Below are 19,640 nucleotides of genomic sequence, written 5' to 3'. Positions count from 1 at the left end.
CTTTAAATATAAATTTGTAAATTAGACGGTTTACGCTCCAGACACAGTTTCTGTTGAATTAGCTACTCTGCACAGAAAAAAAATAACTACTGTTCACCTCTGAAGCTAGAGAGTATAAATATCAGAGCTGAAAATGTGTTGCTGGACAAGTGCAGCAGGTCAGGCAGCATCAAAGGAGCAGGAGAATCGACGTTTCGGGCATGAGTCCTTCTTCAGAAAGGGCTCCTGCCTGAAACATTGATTCTCCTGTTCCTTGGATGCTGCCTGACCTGCTGCACTTTTTCAGCAACACATTTTCAGCTCTGATCTCCAGCATCTGCAGTTCTCACTTTCTCCGAGTATAAATACCAGCCTGAGCTCCTGACAATTAGCCACTTCCCATTGCCAAACAGTCTATCTGCATCTCCAGCATCTGCATTCCTGAAGGGCTCATGCCTGAAACATCGATTCTCCTGTTCCTTTGATGCTGCCTGACCTGCTGCGCTTTTCCAGCAACACATTTTCAGCTCTGATCTCCAGCATCTGCAGTCCTCACTTTCTCCGAGTATAGATATCAGCCTGAGCTCCTGACAATTAGCCACTTCCCATTACCAAACAGTCTATTTGGATATCAGGCAAGGCAAGAATCAGACTCAGTTCTGATGGCCTCCATAGTCAAATATCCAGCAAGGCCACACTCCCTTGAGACAAAGGCAGGCCCTTCATGTCTGTGCTGTCTGTTTTTCACAGTATTCCAGATCTAATCCCATTGCCCCATTCTCTTGCCATAATATTGTATTTTCCCATCTCCAAACGTTAATCCAATTTCCTTTAAAAGTTCCAGTGGCCTCTGCTTCAATACTCCCTATAGCAAAGCAAACTATGTTGCAGCAAATACTTGTAGTTGAAGATTTACAAGAACATAGAAGATACCAGTCGAGTGAGTTACCAGCACACAAGGAGCTGTTATTCAGCAAATGTCACCACCATTAACAGTACGGAATGAGGGGACACAGAAACAATAGGGCTGACGATGGTGTAGTGATAACGTCACTAGGCAAGCGATCCTGAATACCAGGCTAATGTTCTGGGTACTGGACTTGAATCCCATCATGGTAGGCGGTGAAATTTCAGATCAATAATATCTAGAAATTTAAAAATGCTAGCTTAATACAAATAAGGAATAAGAGTTCCTTACTGAGCCCTTGAGCCTGCTCCACCATTTAGTGAGATCATGGCTGATCTGATTTTTATCCTCAACTGTACATTCCTATGTTTCTCCAGTAATCTAATGGCAACTATATAACCACTACTGAGTATTGTAAAATCCCATCTGGTTCATTAATGCCTTTTAGGGGAGGAAATATGCCATCCTTACTTGGTGAGGCCTACATGTGACTCCAGAACCACAGCAATATGATTGACTCTTAACAATCCTCTGGGCAATTAGAGATAGTCAATAAATGATGGCCCATATGGCAATACTCACATCCCATGAACAAGTGAAGAAAATAAGGTTTACATGTATTGGCCATTTCAGGATTCCCTGCCTTTGTGCCTCAGTCTCTGTATCTGCAAGATGGGCAGCTGGTCCCAGATTACTACAGAGAGAGAACAGCAACACAGCCGCTGGATGAAGCAGAGGAAGATTCCCACGACCAGTCTGCAGAAGGAGCTGAACAAGAGGAGCAAGACCCACAGTTTTATGCAGGCGAGTCTTATCATACCTAGACAAGGATGGGTGGATTATTTTAATCTGCAAACACCCCATACCAAAATAATTTTTGCTTAAAAAGTTGTTTAAATTTAAAATTGTTCATTTACTGGATGCCAGAACTGTGATTCTTTGTATAAATCTGCATTTAATTGCAGTAACAGAGAGTTTGTAAGAAAGGATAATGTGGCTAAATACACAACCATAAATGGCAATGTGGATGAATACTCAATTTGGGATTGAGCTATAACAGTGCAAGCCTGGCCTATACTCAATTTCAATGTGTATCCGTGGACTTTTACAGTTCAAGGAAGTTCCAAATGCAATCTTCGGTCAGTGCTAAGCTACTTGACTTTAGTACTTCAACAACTCTTACTAATTATTGCTGAATGTGGAAGAAGTTTTGACTATGATGTCCTCTGCCACAGGACATTACCTCAGCTGACAAAGGGTTGGCAACTTGGTGATGTGTTGCTGCTGTAGCTTGTGAGCACTGCTGGACACCAACGTTATCTTGGGCAAACACATCTGTAGTAGTGTTTGCTGTTCAAGGACTCTCAGATCAGATTTAAGAAGCTGTGCTATAGATGTTGCATCACATCAAGGTGTTACCTGGACACTTGCTCTAGGAATTGGATACATCCTACAGATTTTTAAATTCAAATTTTATCTATGATCAGGGACAGGAGGATGTGACTGTAGGAGAATTGACGATTCAAGCATATGTCCTTCGTCAGGAATTCCTGATGAAGGGCTTATGCTTGAAACATTGATTCTCTTGCACCTCGGATGCTGCCTGATCTGCTGTGCTTTTCCAGCTCCACACTCTTCAACTCTAATCTTCAGCATCTGCAGTCCTCACTCATTCCTGATGAAGGACTTACGCTTGAAACATTGATTCTCTTGCACCTCGGATGCTACCTGATTTGCTGTGCTTTTCCAACTCCAAGATCTATATGGACTTCAGTGAGGTGTTTGACAAGGTTCCTCATGGTAGATTGGTTAGCAAAGTTAGATCACATGGAATACAAGGAGAACTAGCCATTTGGATACAGAACTGGCTCAAAGGAAGAAGACAGAGGGTGGTGGTAGAGAGTTGTTTTTCAGACTGGAGACCTGTGACCAGCGGTGTGCCACAAGGATTGGTGCTGGGTCCACTGCTTTTCGTCATTATGTTAATGATTTGGATGTGAACATAGGAGTTACAGTTAGTAAATTTGCTGGTGATACCAAAATTGGTGATGTAATGGACAGCGAAGAAGGTTATCACAGAGTTTAACGGGACCTTGATCAGATGGGCCAATGGACCAAGGAGTGGCAAATGGGCTTTACAAAGAACAAAGAAAATTACAGCACAGGAACATTTAGCCTGCGCCGATTCAGATTCTCTACCTAAACCTGTCACCTATTTTCTAAGGATCTGTATCCCCTTGCTTCCTGCCCATTCATGTATCTGTATAGATACATCTTAAATGAAGCTCCACACTCTGCATAAAGAATTTTCCATACATAATCCCCCTTAAACATTTCCCCTCTCACCTTGAACTTGTGACGCCTAATAATTGAGTCCCCCACTGTGGGAGAAAGCTTCTTGCTATCTACCCTGTCTATACCTCTCAAGATTTTGTAGACCTCAATCAGGTCCCCCCTTAACCTCTGTCTTTCTAATTAAAATAATCCTAATCCACTCAACCCCGCTTCATAGCTAGCACCCTCCATACCAGGCAACATCCTGGTGAACCTCCACTGTACCCTCTCCAAAATATCCACATCCTTTTGGTAATGTGGTGACCAGAACTGTACGCAGTATTCCAAATGTAGCCAAACCAAAGTCCTATACAACTGTAACATGACCTGCCAACTCGTGTACTCAATACCTGTCCGATGAAGCAAAGCATGCCGTATGCCTTCTGGACCACTCTTATCGACCTGCGTTGCCACCTTCAGGGTACAATGGACCTGAACACCCAAATCTCTCTGTACATCAATTTTCCCCAGAGCTTTTCCATCTACTATATTGTTCACTCTCAAATTGGATCTTCCAAAATGCATCCCCTCGCATTTGCCCAGCTTGAATTTCATTTCCCTTTTTTCTGCCCAACTCTCCAATCTGTCTATATTCTACTGCATTCTCTGACAGTCCCTTCACTATCTGCTACTCCACCAATCTTAATATCATCTGCAAACTTGCTAATTAGACCACCTGTATCTTCCTCCAGATCATTTATGAATATCACAAATGGATCTCTGTGGAACACCACTGGTCACAGTTCTCCTTTTTGAAGAAATCCTACTTCTACTCTCTGTCTCCTACTGCCCAGACAGCTCTCTATCCATCAAGCTAGAACAACCATGGACCCCATGCTACTCCACTCTCTCCATCAATCTACCATGGAAACCTTCCTGATGAAGGGCGTTTGCCAGAAACGTCGATTTTCCTGCTTCTCTATGCTGCCTGACCTGCTGTGCTTTTCCAGCACCACTCTAATCTTGATTTAAACCTTATCAAATGCCTTCCTAAACTCCATGCATATGACAACTACAGCCCTGCCCTCATCAAACAACTTTGTCACTTCCTCAAAGAATTCTATTAAGTTGGTAAGACATGATCTTCCCTGCAAAAAACCATGTTGCCTATCACTGATAAGCCCATTTTGTTCCAAATGGGAATAGATCCAGTCCCTCAGTATCTTCTCCAGCAGCTTCCCTACCACTGACGGCAGGCTCACCGGTTTATAATTCCCTGGATTGTCCCTGCTACCCCTGTTAAATAAGAGGACAACATCAGCCGGGACCTCACCATGTTCAAGGATGCTGCAAAGATATCTGTTAAGGCCCCAGCTATTTCCCCTCTCGCTTCCCTCAATAACCTGGGATAGATCCCATCCGGACCCAGGGACTTGTCCACCTTAATGCCTTCCTCCTTATGCTGACTTGATCTAGAGTAATCAAACATCTATTCCTAACCTCAACATCTGTCATGTTCCTCTCCTAGGTGAATACCAATGCAAAGTACTCACCCATTTTCTCTGACTCCATGCATAACTTCCCTCCTTTGTCCTTGAGTGGGCCAATCCTTTTTCTAGTTACCCTCTTGCTCTTCATATACGAATGGAAGGCTTTGGGATTTTCTTTAACCCTATTTGCTAAAGACACTTCGTGACCGAGTTTAGCCCTCTTAATTCCTCGTTTCATATTCTTCCAAAGCTTCGTCTGTTTTCAGTCACCTAGACCTTATGTATGCATCCTTTTCCTTCTTAGTTAGTCTCACAGTTTTGCCTGTCATCCATGGTTCCCTAACCTTGCCACTTCTATCCCTCATTTTCACAGGCACATGTCTGACCTGCACTTAATCAACCTCTCTTTAAAAGCCTCCCACATATCAAATGTGGATTTACCTTCAAACAGCTGCTCCCAATCCACATTCCCCAGCTCCTGCCGAATTTTGCTATAGTTGGTCTTCTCCCGATTCCGCACTCTTCCTTTAGGACCACTCTCATCTTTGTCCATGAGTATTTTAACCACTATTCCCAAAGTAATCCCCTACTGAAACTTCAACCACCTGACCGGGCTCACTGCTTGATAGTGCCCTCCTTCAATACAGCTGTAGTATCCTGTCTGACCAGTAATACAAATCCTCCATTCCTTTTACCTCCCTCTCTATCCCGCTTAAAGCATCGATATCCTGGGATATTTAGTTGCCAATCATGTCCTTCCCTCAACCAAGTCGCAGTAATAGATATGGGCAGCACGGTGTCTCAGTGGTTAGCACTGCTGCCTCACAGCACCAGGGTCCCAGGTTCAATTCAGCTTCAGGCGACTGTCTGTGTGGAGTTTGCACATTCTCCCCGTGTCAGCGTGGGTTTCCTCCCACAGTCACAAAGATGTGCAGGTCAGGTGAATTGGCCATGCTAAATTGCCTGTAGCATTCAGAGTGTTAGTCAGAGGGAAATGGGTCTGGGTGGGTTACTCTTCAGAGGGTCGGTGTCAACTGGTTGGGCCAAAGGGCCTGTTTCCACACTGTAGGGAATCTAATCTAATTTAGGTAAATGTGAGATGATGCATTTGGGAAAGGCAAATCAGGGTAGGACTTATACACTTAATGATAAGGTTCTGCAGGCTGTTGCTAAGCAAAGAAACCTTGGAGTGCAGATTCATAGCTCCTTGAAAGTGGAATCCCAGATAGACAAGATAGTGAAGAAAGTGGTATGCTGGCCTTTGTTGTTAGGCCACTTTTGGTATACTGTGTTCAATTCTGGTCTCCCTGCTAAAGGAACGACGTAGTGAAACTTGAAAGGGTTCAGGTAATCCAAGATGGAGGACAGGAAAAATTTCTGGCTGTAAGAGCTGCTCCTTTTTTTGAGGTATTTTAGGCGTTGGAGGTGATTTCCTCAAATGCTAGGAGCAGCAATTACTGTTTTATATGCTGTTGCATTGTTTCGGAACTTTGGAAAAAAAAATCAAAACAACAGCAGTTTAAAAGGGAGAAGAGCAGACAAAGGAAGCACATGGTGAGGAAAGTGCAGGAGAGAGAGAGAGAGAAAACCTGCACGGTTACTGCCTTTGCTGTTTGAATTCGTGTATCGCTGGACATCGGAATGCATCTGGGAAAATTAACAAACAGTGAAATTCACAACTAATCTTGGAGGAACTGTTGGGCGAATTCACAGCACAGAATCAGATAAGTTAATTGTTGTTTTAAGTCTGTCCAAGAGAAAGGCTGCAGTAGTGAGTATAGTGGATTCTTTCTTGATTATATGTTTTTGGAGATAAGTCTCTTGATTAAACTTTAAAAATAAGCCATAGCTATTAATTTAACCTGGTGCAGTGTTTGTAAATGAATAAGAAGATGTTATTTTCTGGGTCTGTAGATTGTGAAGGAGCAAAAATGGCCTTTGCAGTGATATGTACATCCTGTCAGATGTGGGAGTTTAAAGAGAGTTTAAGGGTTACTGTGGATTGTATCTGCCATAAATGCTGTTGGATGCGAATCTTATCAGATTGAGTGGATCGGTTGGAGAGACAGATAGAAGTGATGAGGAATTTGCAACAGCAACAGTATGTGATGGATGGCAGTTATAGGAAGGGGGGAAAGTCTCAGATACAGTCACAGAGATTGGTTAACTCCAGGAAGGGTAAGAGAAGTAGGCAGCTAGTGCAGGAGTCTTTTGTGGATATACCCATTTCAAACAAGTATGCTGTTTTGGAAAATGTAGGGGGTGATGGATTCTCAGGGGAACGTAGCACAAACAGCCAAGTTTCTGGTATTGAGACTGGCTCTAATGCAACAAGGGGTACGTCGGGTTCCAAGAGATCAATTGTGTTAGGGGATTCTGTTGTCAGAGGTACAGACAGACGTTTCTGTGGCCAGCAGAGAAAAAGCAGAATGGTGTGTTGTTTCCCTGGTGCCAGGATCAAGGATGTCTCAGAGAGGGTGCAGAATGTTCTCACCAGGGAGAGGGGCCAGCAAGAGGTCATTGTCAACACTGGAACCAACGACATTGGAAGGGAAAAGGTTGAGATTCTGAAGGGAGATTACAGAGAGTTAGGCAGAAATTTAAAAAGGAGGTCCTCAAGGGTAGTAATGTCTGGATTACTCCCAGTGCTACGAGCTAATGAGGGCAGGAATAGGAGGATAGAGCAGATGAATGCATGGCTGAGGAGCTGGTGTATGGGAGAAGGATTCACATTTTTGGATCATTGGAATTTCTTTTGGGTTAGAAGTGACCTGTACAAGAAGGACGGATTGCACCTAAATTGGAAGGGGACTAATATACTGGCAGGGAAATTTGCTAGTACTGCTTGGGAGGATTTAAACTAGTAAGGTGGGGGGCAGGGGGGCGGAGGTGGCACCCAGGGAGATAGTGAGGAAAGAGATCAATCTAAGATGGGTACAGCTGAGAACAGAAGTGAGTCAAACAGTCAGGGCAGGCTGGGACAACGTAGGTCTAATAAATTAAACTGCATTTATTTCAATGCAAGGGGCCTAACAGGGAAGGCAGATGAACTCAGGGCATGGTTAGGAACATGGGACTGGGATATCACAGCAATAACTGAGACATGGCTTCAAGTGGACAGGGCCTGGGAAATGAATATTCAATGTTACACGTGCTATCGTAAGGACAGACTGACAGGTGGGGGTGGGGGGGTGGCCATGTTGGTAAGGGATGATATTATGTCCCTTGTGCGGGGGGGACCTAGAATCAGCGGATGTAGAGTCAGTATGGATAGAGCTGAGAAATTCTAAGGGTAAAAAGACTCTTGGGAGTTATCTACAGGCCCCCAAACAGTAGTCTGGATGTCAGATGTAAGTTGACTCAGGAGCTGAAATTGGCCTGTCGCAAAGAGGTTACTACAGTTGTTATGGGGGATTTCAACATGCAGGTAGACTGGGAGAATCAGGATGGTATTGGACCTCAAGAAAGAAACTTTGTGGAGTGCCTCCGAGATGGATTCTTAGAACAGGTGGTGCTGGAGCCAACCAGGGAGAAGGCAATTCTGGATCTGGTATTGTGCAACGCACCAGAATTGATCAGGGACCTCGAAGTGAAGGAGCCATTGGGAAGTAGTGAACCATAATACAATAAGCTTCAACTTGCAATTTGAGAGGGAGAGGGTACAATAGGAAGTGACAATATTTCAGTTGAATAAAGGGAACTATGGAGCTATGAGGGAGGAGCTGGCCAAAGTTCAATGGTGCAATACCTTAGCAAGGATGACAGTGGAGGAACAATGGCAGATATTTTTGTGTATAGTGCAGAAGATGCAGGATCAGTTCATTCCAAAAAGGAAGAAAGATCCTAGGAGGAGGCATGGGTGGCCGTGGATGACGAGGGAAGTTATGAAACATATAAAGTTAAAAGAGAAAAAGTATAACATAGCAAAGATAAGTGGGAAAACGGAGGACTGGGAAGCTTTTAAAGAACAACAGAGGATTACTAAGAAGGAAATACGCAGAGAAAAAATGAGGTACGAAGGTAAACTGGCCAAAAATATAAAGGAGGATAGGTATGTGAAAGGCAAAAAAATGGTTAAGACTAAAATTGGGCCCTTGAAGACAGAAACAGGGGAATATATTACAGGGAACAAAGAAATGGCAGAAGAATTGAATTGGTACTTCAGATCTGTGTTCACTGGGGAAGACACAAGCAACCTCCCTGAGGTAACAGTGGCTAAAGGACCTGAACTGAAGAGAATTTATATTTGCCAGGAATTGGTGTTGGAGAGATTGTTAGGCCTGAAGGTTGATAAGTCCCCAGGGCCTGAAGGTCTACATCCCAGGGTACTGAAGGACGTGGCTTGAAAAATCGTAGATGCGTTGGTGATTATTTTCCAGAGTTCGATAGATTCGGGATCAGTTCCTGCGGATTGGAGGGTGGCTAATGTTGTACCACCTTTTAAGAAAGGAGGGAGAGAGAAAGCAGGAAGTTATAGACCGGTTAGTCTGACCTCAGTGGTGGGAAAGATGCTGAAGTCTATTATAAAGAATGAAATTACGACACATCTGGATAGTAGTAACAGGATAGGTCAGAGTCAGCATGGATTTATGAAGGGGAAATCATACTTGACTAATCTTCTGGAATCTTTTGAGGATGTAACTCTGAAGATGGACGAGGGAGATCCAGTAGATGTAGTGTACCTGGACTTTCAGAAAGCTTTTGATAAAGTCCCACACAGGAGGTTAGTGAGCAAAATTAGGGCGCATGGTATTGGGGGCAAAGTACTAACTTGGATTGAAAGTTGGTTGGCTGACAGGAAACAAAGGGCAGTGATAAACGGCTCCATTTTGGAATGGCAGGCAGTGACCAGTGGGGTACCACAGGGATCAGTGCTGGGACCGCAGCTTTTTACAATAGATATTAATGATATAGGAGATGGTGTTAGTAATAACATTAGCAAATTTGCTGATGATACTAAGCTGGGTGGCAGGGTGAAATGTGAGGAGGATGTTAGGAGATTACAGGGAGACCTGGACAGGTTAAGTGAGTGGTCAGATGCACGGCAGATGCAGTTTAATGTGGATAAATGTATGGTTATCCACTTTGGTGGCAAGAACAGGAAGGCAGATTACTACCTAAATGGAATCAATTTAGGTAAAGGGGCAGTACAAAGAGATCTGGGTGTTCTTGTACACCAGTCAATGAAGGTAAACATGCAGGTACAGCAGGTAATAAAGAAGGCTAATAGCATGCTGACCTTCATAATAAGAGGGATTGAGTATAGAAGCAAAGAGGTTCTTCTGCAGCTGTACAGGGCCCTGGTGAGACAACAGCTGGAGTATTGTGTACAGTTCTGGTCTCCAAATTTGAGGAAAGACAATCTGGCTATTGAGGGAGTGCAGCGTAGGTTCACGAGGTCAATTCCTGGAATGGTGGGACTACCTTATACTGAAAGACTGGAGCGACTGGGCTTGTATACCCTTGAGTTTAGAAGACTGAGAGGGGATCAGGTTGAGACATATAAGATTATTAAAGGATTGGACACTGTGGAGACAGGAAACATGTTTCCGCTGATGGGTGAGTGCCGAACCAGAGGACACAGCTTAAAAATACGGGGTAGACCATTTAGGACAGAGATCAGGAGAAACTTCTTTACCCAGAGAGTGGTGGCTGTGTGGAATGCTCTGCCCCAGATGGCAATGAAGGCCCAGTCTCTGGATTCATTTCAGAAAGAGTTGGATAGAGCTCTCAAGGATGGTGGAATCAAGGGTTATGGAGATAAGGCAGGAACAGGATACTGATTAAGGATGATCAGCCATGATCATATTGAATGGTGGTGCAGGCTCGAAGGGCAGAATGGCCTACTCCTGCACCTATTGTCTATTACGGAAACATGGCTCAGGGATGGGCAGGACTGGCAGCTGAATGTTCCAGGATACAAATGCTACAGGAAGGATAGAAAGGGAGGCAAGAGAGGAGGGGGAGCGGCATTTTTGATAAGGGATAGCATTATAGCTGTGCTAAGGGAGGATATTCCCGGAAATACATCCAGTGAAGTTATTTGGGTGGAACTGAGAAATAAGAAAGGGATGATCACCTTATTGGGATTGTATTATAGACTCCCCAATAGTCAGAGGGAAATTGAGAAACAAACTTGTAAGGAGATCTCAGCTATCTGTAAGAATAATAGGGTAGTTATGGTAGGGGACTTTAACTTTCCAAACATCGACTGGGACTGCCATAGTGTTAAGGGTTTAGGTAGAGAGAAATTTCTTAAGTGTGTACAAGACAATTGTCTGATTCAGTATGTGGATGTACCTACTAGAGAAGGTGCAAAACTTGACCTACTGTTGGGAAATCAGGCAGGGCAGGTGACTGAGGTGTCAGTGGGGGAGCACTTTGGGGCCAGCGACCATAATTCTGTTCGTTTTAAAATAGTGATGGAAAAGGATAGACCAGACCTAAAAGTTGAAGTTCTAAATTGGAGAAAGGCCAATTTTGATGGTATTAGGCAAGAACTTTTGAAAGCTGATTGGAGGCAGATGTTCGCAGGTAAAGGGACGGCCGGAAAATAGGAAGCCTTCAGAAATGAGATAACAAGAATCCAGAGAAAGTATATTCCTGTCAGGGTGAAAGGGAAGGCTGGTAGGTATAGGGAATGCTGGATGACTAAAGAAATGGAGGGTTTGGTTAAGGAAAAGAAGGAAGCATAAGTCAGGTATAGACAGGACAGATCAAGTGAATCCTTAGAAGAGTAGGAGTATATGTAAGAAAGTAGGAGTATACTTAAGAGGGAAATCAGGAGGGCAAAACGGGGACATGAGATAGCTTTGGCAAATAGAATTAAGGAGAATCCTAAGAGTTTTAAAAAATATATTAAGGACAAAAGGATAACTAGGGAGAGAATAGGGCCCCTCAAAGATCAGCAAGGCGGCCTTTGTGTGGAGCCATAGAAAATGGAGGAGATACTAAATGAATATTTTGCATCAGTATTTACTGTGGAAAAGGATATGGAAGATATAGACTGTAGGGAAATAGATGGTGACATCTTGCAAAATGTCCAGATTACAGAGGAGGAAGTGCTGGATGTCTTGAAACAGTTAAAAGTGGATAAATCCCCAGGACCTGATCAGGTGTACCCGAGAACTCTGTGGGAAGCTAGAGAAGTGATTGCTGGGCCTCTTGCTGAGATATTTGTATCATTGATAGTCACAGGTGAGGTGCCGGAAGACTGGAGGTTGGCAAACATGGTGCTACTGTTTAAGAAGGGCGGTAAAGACAAGCCAGGGAACTATAGACCGGTGAGCCTGACATCGGTGGTGGACAGGTTGTTGGAGGGAATCCTGAGGGACAGGATGTACATGTATTTGGAAAGTCAAAGACTGATTCAGGATTGTCAACATGGCTTTGTGCGTGGGGAAATCATGTCTCACAAACTTGATTGAGTTTTTTGAAGAAGTAACAAAGAAGATTGATGAGGGCAGAGCAGTAGATGTGATCTATATGGACTTCAGTAAGGTGTTCGACAAGGTTCCCCATGGGAAACTGATTAGCAAGGTTAGATCTCATGGAATACAGGGAGAACTAGCCATTTCGATGCAGAACTGGCTCAAAGGTGGAAGACAGAGGGATGTGGTGGAAGGTTGTTTTTCAGACTGGAGACCTGTGACCAGTGGAGTGCCACAAGGATCGGTGCTGCGCCCTCTACTTTTTGTCATTTACATAAATGATTTGGATGCGAGCATAAGAGGTACAGTTAGTAAGTTTGCAGATGACACCAAAATTGGAGGTGTAGTGGACAGCAAAGAGGGTTACCTCAGATTACAACAGGATCTGGACCAGATGGGCCAATGGGCTGAGAAGTAGCAGATGGAGTTTAATTCAGATAAATGTGAGGTGCTGCATTTTGGGAAAGCAAATCTTAGCAGGACTTATACACTTAATGGTAAAGTCCCAGGGAGTGTTGCTGAACAAAGAGACCTTGGAGGGCAGGTTCATAGCTCCTTGAAAGTGGAGTTGCAGGTAGATAGGATAGTGAAGAAGGCGTTTGGTATGCTTTCCTTTATTGGTCAGAGTATTGAGTACAGGAGTTGGGAGGTCATGTTGTGGCTGTACAGGACATTGGTTAGGCCACTGTTGGAATATTGCATGCAATTCTGGTCTCCTTCCTATTGGAAAGATGTTGTGAAACTTGAAAGGGTTCAGAAAAGGTTTACAAGGATGTTGCCAGGGTTGGAGGATCTGAGCTACAGGGAGAGGCTGGACAGGCTGGGGCTGTTTTCCCTGGAGCGTCGGAGGACAAGGGCTGACCTTGTAGAGGTTTACAAATCATGAGTGGCATGGATAGGAATAAATAGACAAAGTCTTTTCCCTGGAGTGAGGGAGTCCAGAACTAGAGGGCATAGGTTTAGGGTGAGAGGGGAAAGATATAAAAGAGACCTAAAGGGCAACATTTTCATGCAGAGGGTGGTAAGTGTATGGAATAACCTGCTCGAGGATGTGGTGGAGGCTGGTACAATTGCAACATTTAAGAGACATTTGGATGGGTATATGAATAGGAAGGGTTTGGAGGGATCTGGGCTGGGTGCTGGCAGGTGGGACTAGATTTGGTTGGGATATCTGGTCAGCATGGATGGGTTGGACTGAAGGGTCTGTTTCCATGCTGTTCATCTTTAAGACTCTATGACGGTTTTGAGCTATAGGGTGAAGCTGAATGGACTGGGGCTGTTTTCCCTGTGGCATTGGAGGCCAAGGGGTGACACTAGAGAGGTCTATAAAATCTTGAGGGTCATGGATAGGGTAAATTGACAAGGTCTTTTACCCAGGGTGGGAGAGTCCAAAACTACAGGGCATAGGGTTTAGGTGAGAAGGGAAAGATTTAAAAGGGACCTAACAGGCGACTTTTTCACACAGAGGGTGGTGCACGTGTGGAATGAGCTGCCAGAGGAAGTGGGTGAGGCTGGTACAATTGCAACATTTAAAAGGCATCTGGATGGGTATATGAATTGGAAGAGTTTAGAAGGATATGGGCCAAGTGGTGGCAAATGGGACTAGATTAATTTAGGATAACTGGCTGGCATGGACGAGTTGGACTAAAGGGTCTGTTTCTGTGCTGTACAGTTCTATGACTCTCTGACGCTAATATCTCATTCCCGTGTCCTTCCTTTCAAAATGAACAACTACACATTTTCCCACAAATACACCACTGCCAACCTTCTGCCCAATTACTTATCCTATCAGTATCTCTCTGGAAACTATTTGTATCCCTCTTGTAGCTTTCCAAACATTCTAGTGTTGGTCTTCAAATATGGCTACAGTACATTCACTTCCTTCCTCCAAATCATTAATATGTTATAAACAGTTGTGGACCAAGCACTAATCCTTGTGGAATTCCACTGGACACATGCTGGAGTTCCAGACCAGACAAGGATGAGTAAAAGACATTCATGAAGCACGTGGGCTTTTATGACAGTCGACAGTAGTTGCCATGAGGCTAGCCATTATTTAAAATTCTAGATTTTTGTTGAATTCAAATTTCACCATCTACTTTGGTTGGATTCAACCACATGTCTAGGGTACTGGATGATCAGCCTTGTGACATTGCCAGTACACTTCTGCCTCCCTCAAGGGGAAAGAATTTTAGATTTTCATGGCCTTTTATGTGAAGCAGTGTTTTCTGATATCATTCCTGAACGGTCATGAAAATGTTTGGTGATGTTGTTGAACAGTGATCTATGTGTGTAGATTGAATCCTCCTGCTCCTTATGATACAGCCACTGACAAGACCTTTCCTTGTTCTAGGAGCAGCTGTGTTTTCACCGGTGCCCAGTGGTCAGCATGGACAATGGCAGACAATGGGACCTGGGTCGACTGACAGCTCTTCTGATGAGATGCCAACAGCACACATCCTGATACAGCAGGATGCAGATATTCAGCATAAACCCAAGAGAGTGAAGCAAGAGGAACTGTCCACACAATCAGGCCATAACTGTCAGTTTTATACAGGTGTGTGCCAAGACGGAAAGATTATTGAAACCAACCAGAGAAAGGACTGATCTCTCACTATCTCCTTTGCTAATAATGAAGAAACTGGATGAAATTTGTGTAACAGAACCAGGCCATTCAGCCCTAACAGATTTGAAGGTGTTCATGCTTTACTTCGTTAAATCCTACCAGCCCTTCATCTATTGCTTTTTCCCTCATTTTCTTAACTAACTTCCTCTGAAATGCATCTATATTATTCACTGCAACCAGTCCCTCAGGTAGCAGTTCTACATTCCCATCTCTCTCTAGGTAAAGATTTTTCCTTCTAAATGTCCTGTATATATTAGTGACTATTTTATCTTTATGGCCTCTATTTCCAGTTTGCTCATCATGTGAAAACTTATTCTCTAAACGTACCTTGTCAAAATCTTACAGATTTTTCTCAGGTTACCCCTCAACCTTCATTTTTCTACAGGGAAGAACCCAACGTGTTCAATTTTTCCTAATAGTTATAAGCTTTCAAATCTGCTATTATCTTCGTCAATCTTTTCTGCACCTTCTCCAATAATCTTATTCTTTATATACCATGAGACCAGACCTGTGCACAGTGGTCCAGGAGCTATCTAATAAAGATGAATCAATTAAATGACTCGTGTATAGAGCTTCTGGCTTGGCTCAGCAAGGATAGGCAGTGGTAAAAACAATGATTGCAGATGCTGGAAACCAGATTCTGGATTAGTGGTGCTGGAAGAGCACAGCAGTTCAGGCAGCATCCGAGGAATGAGTGCACTGTACAGTCCAGCAGTCCCAAATTCAACCTAGATTTTGCTGGGTGAACTGACCTCAGTCAGGGAAATGATGGGAGTGTTAAGTTTGAGTTAGAGAGGTTACTTGATACACATCACTGTACAAAACAAAACTGTCTGGAATACATTCTACAATTCATATTTACTACAGTTGTCATTCTGTGTCAAGATGAAAGTTGAAATCTCCCTATGAAACCACACAGTTTCTGCTACACACTTCCCTGAGCTCCACCTTTATAAACTTCTGCAGGATATCAGTAGTGTAAGGATTTCTGTAGATAGTTACTGTAATGTCCTTTGCCTGGTCATCTGTCCTGAAAACCATTCTTTCCACAATTCTAAAGGTGCCATTTCTTGACAGTTTCCCTAACCTTTCTAAAGATCTTTTGGCTGGAATATTTACCTCACAATCAATTCCAGTATGTTGCCATTGTCTCTGTATCAGATCTGATGGTATTCAACACCAGCGCCAGCTCAGTATCAGAAATCACTGCTCAAGCATTTTAGAAAGTCTTTATTCAACCACAACCTCACTTTCCCCTGACAAAATAATCTCCTCAGCTTATGCCTGTAAAATTTTGTGAACAATTTATTTTTATTATCAATCTTCTCTTCTGTTGACCTGAGGTGGTTCTGGAGCACATCATCCAGGAGGTCATTTTTTTTTAAAATTGCCATTGAGATTAATCGAAGAAGGGTTGTGTTTGAGCTACCTGTATCCAGCAACAGATATTGTCTTCTGGCAAAAGGACAGTAAACAGCTGGGGTGGGAAGGGTTTCCATGTCAGAGTGAGAGAATGCGTATGTTCTGAGTAAATGAAAAGGAGTAAAACTGTATCAGGGAGTGTGTGTGAGAATGAGAATGAGCAAGAGGGTGTGAAAGTAAGAATTTCTGTGTCAGAAGCAGGGAGGGTGTGCACATGCAACTTGAACCATCATTGAATATTCAATCTTTACTTGTGGTTCCACACTCACTCTGAACATAAATCAACAACAAGCAAAGTGGCAAATCCCCTCCCCACTCCAATATCCACATTCGGTGTCAGTAAATTGAAACTTGCCCAATAGTTAAAAACCACACGACACCAAGTTATAGTGTGATTTTTAACTTTGTACAGCCCAGTCCAACACCAGCATCTCCAAATCATGATGACCATTGCTCCATTGCTTCACTATTTTGTAATGACTCGATACTTGCAGCAAGAGGCAAGGTTGAGGAAAAGCAACAGACAGTGAACAAGTCTAATTCACTTCTAATTCCAACAATAAACTGCATGTTATTGGTGGCACTTGTTCCATTCCCTGTAAGTACAGTGAACATTTTTTATGGAATGTCAATGACACAGTGTTTCTTACTCAGGCACTCTATCACCATACATTGTACAAGTCACAAAAAGATAAATTTCCCAGCCAGGCTGTAAGATCAGTACACAAAATGGAGAAAAATAGGTACCCAGGAGTGTTTACAAGGTATTAATCTAATCGGAACTGGGGGGGTGTCAAATGACATCTTGAAACAGTGGAGCAAAGCAAGACCAGTTTATAACAGTCATTGAACTCTCTGATTAGATTAGGTGGTTTGTAATCACTTGCTGGAATCGCTGAGTGTTTGCGAATATAGTTTCAATTGTATTCGGGGTGATTCAGTTTTAAGTCCGTTTCTGTGCCAGCAAATACCACCAGTGTCCTTTGTGTTAATGCAGCATAACATTCGCAATAAATGATTAATGATTGTGGTTTTATCGCTGCAAATTTAATCAAGAAATAATGCAACAATTTTTCACCCACATCTCCCTTCCCCCCATTTAAATGGGCAGTTAAAGCAGTTAGTGGATGAGCCACACAGAATAGAACAGTTTTGTATTCAACCCCTGGCCTACACAAAATTAATCATTCACTAGCTATAGTCCTGCCCCATGGAACTTATTTCTTCCTACCTTGACACATTTTTTTCTTCCTTTGTTCAGTCCCTTCCCACTTACATCTGCGAATCTTCTAATACTTTATGCCAGTTTCATACTTTCCAGTTTGCTGACACCAGCCATCTCTTCTTCGCCATGGATGTGCAGTCCCTCTATGTCCATCCTCCATCATCCCTCTGTCTTCGGGGTCTCCGCTTCTTCCTTAAGAGAAGCCCTGAAGCATCCCCATCCTCTGCCACCACCCTCCTGCCCTGGCCGAACTCGCCCTCACTTTCAATAACTTCTCCTTTAACTGCTCTCACTTTCTTCAGGTCAAAGGTGTGGCCACGATTACCCGCATAGGCCCTGGTTTTGCCTGTCGCTTTTGTGGGATATAAGGAACATTCCTTGTTCCAATCCTGCTCAGGTCCTTCCACACAATCCTTTCTAAAGGATATCGATGACATCATTGCTGCTGCTTCCCTCTCCCCTGGAATTAGAAAACTTTATCAAAGTTGCTTCCAATTTCGATCTTGCTTTCATTTTCCTCTGGTCCACCTGTGACTCCTCCTTTCTCTTTCTTGACATCCCTTTCCATTTCCAGGGATAGCCTGGCTACCAATATGCATTACAAATGATCAACTCTGACAGCTCTCTTGACTATGCATCTTCACATTCTGCTTTCTGCAAGGTCTCCATTCCATTCTCCCAGTTTCTCCCTCTCTGACGCATCTGTTCTCACGATATTATCTTCTGCAAGTGGCCTCAGAATTGTCTCCCTTTTACCTCAGCTGAGGAACTTTGTGGATCACCTACATTCTGTCTGTAAAAATGACCCTGAGCTTCTAGTTGCCTGCCACTTCTACACATTGCCATTTTCCCATGCCAACATTTTTCTCGCAGGCTTGCTGCAGTGCTCCAGTGAAGCTGAACATAAGCTAGGGAAATATTTTCCACCTAGATAACCGACAGCCTTCATATCTCAACAGTGAGTTTAACAATTTCAAAATGTAAACACCCTTCTTCATGTTTGTTCCTCACCCCCACACCTCTAGGTGCTGTTTTGTATGAGGTTGCTCCCAGCATAGCCAACCATTCACACTTCTCATTAGCACCCTATCCAGCTTTTACTTCCTCACAGCTTCTCTTTGTTTGCCTCCCCATTTTTCTCTCTTTCTCGATACCATCTCCTTTGACCCATGCCTACCACAACCTCAGCTCCCCCAGCAGTTTTCAGTTCTGATAAAGGGTCAAAACACTAATTTTATTTCTCTGTTTACAGATGCTGCCCAAACATGCTGAGCTTCTCCCGTACTTTCTGTTCTTGTTTCAGATGTCCAGCATCTACAGTTCCTTGTTGTATTATTTTAGCTGTACTGATGTTGCAACTACCTTCAGTGGTCTGGGTTAAGGAGAAGAAAGTCAACCAGGATCTTGTTCTTCATCGTCATATCACATTGTTGAGCGGATGTGTGCGACCATCAGGGACAGATATGATTCAGTTTATCTGTGACCTGTGTTGTTCTTGGAGTTGAATAGCCTATTCACTCTCACTTTCTAGTTTGGCATCTGGTAAATATCCAGCATGAACCATTATCTTCAGCAAGGACAGATTAAAAGGCAATTAGAAAGAGTGGGTGAAAGCATTAGTGTACAATTAGCTTTATATAGAACAGGACTGGTCCGGCTTAAGCTCTCCTCTGGTTCACTGAAGTGGAGGTGCGGGTGTTGGACTAGGGTGGACAAAGTTAAAAATCACACAACAGCAGGCTATAGTCCAACAGGTTTATTTGGAAGCGCAAGCTTTCGGAGTGCTGCTCCTTCGCCAGGTAGCTAGTGGGGCAGGATCATAGGACACAGAATTTACAGTAAAAGATCACAGTGTTATACAACTGATGCGATGTATTGAACAAAACCAGATTGCTAGAAGAAAGTGAGGACTGCAGATGCTGGAGATCAGAGTTGAGAATGTGGTGTTGGAAAAGCACAGCAGGTCAGGCAGTATCTGAGGAGCAGGAGAATTGACGATTCGGGCATAAGCCCTTCAACAGGAATGAATTGAACAAACCTAGATTGCTAGGAGAAAGTGAGGGAGGCTTTTGCTCAAAATGTCGATTCTCCGCTCCTCAGACGCTGCCTGACCTGCTGTGCCTTTCCAACATCATACTCTAAACGTAGATTGCTGGATTAGTGGTGCTGGAAGAGCACAGCAGTTTAGGCAGCATCCGAGGAGAAGCTGTTGAGTCTTACTCACTTAGAATCTGTTGCAGCTTTCCAATCATTAATATGTAAATCCCAGAACTTCTTTCAAGTCACA

At 43.5% G+C, this 19,640-nt stretch overlaps 2 protein-coding genes across 5 annotated transcripts in view; one reads left to right on the top strand and one right to left on the bottom strand.

Annotated features, from left to right (window-relative positions):
- LOC140465654 (sorting nexin-11-like) overlaps window positions 1–19,640 on the bottom strand; it is a 132,443-nt gene that overhangs the window by 38,676 nt on the left and 74,127 nt on the right. The window lies entirely within an intron of this gene.
- LOC140465651 (uncharacterized) overlaps window positions 1–19,640 on the top strand; it is a 52,271-nt gene that overhangs the window by 10,893 nt on the left and 21,738 nt on the right. The window contains exons 2-3 of the mRNA XM_072561230.1: window positions 1,520–1,690; window positions 14,434–14,637. Of these exons, the coding sequence (XP_072417331.1) occupies window positions 1,520–1,690; window positions 14,434–14,637 (375 nt within the window). The remainder of the gene's footprint in view (window positions 1–1,519; window positions 1,691–14,433; window positions 14,638–19,640) is intronic.

Source organism: Chiloscyllium punctatum, chromosome 42 (assembly GCF_047496795.1).
Source record: "Chiloscyllium punctatum isolate Juve2018m chromosome 42, sChiPun1.3, whole genome shotgun sequence".
In the NCBI taxonomy this organism is placed as follows: Eukaryota; Metazoa; Chordata; class Chondrichthyes; order Orectolobiformes; family Hemiscylliidae; genus Chiloscyllium; species Chiloscyllium punctatum.
Note: the sequence above shows the minus strand (reverse complement) of the source record. Positions and strands in the feature narration are given on the sequence as shown.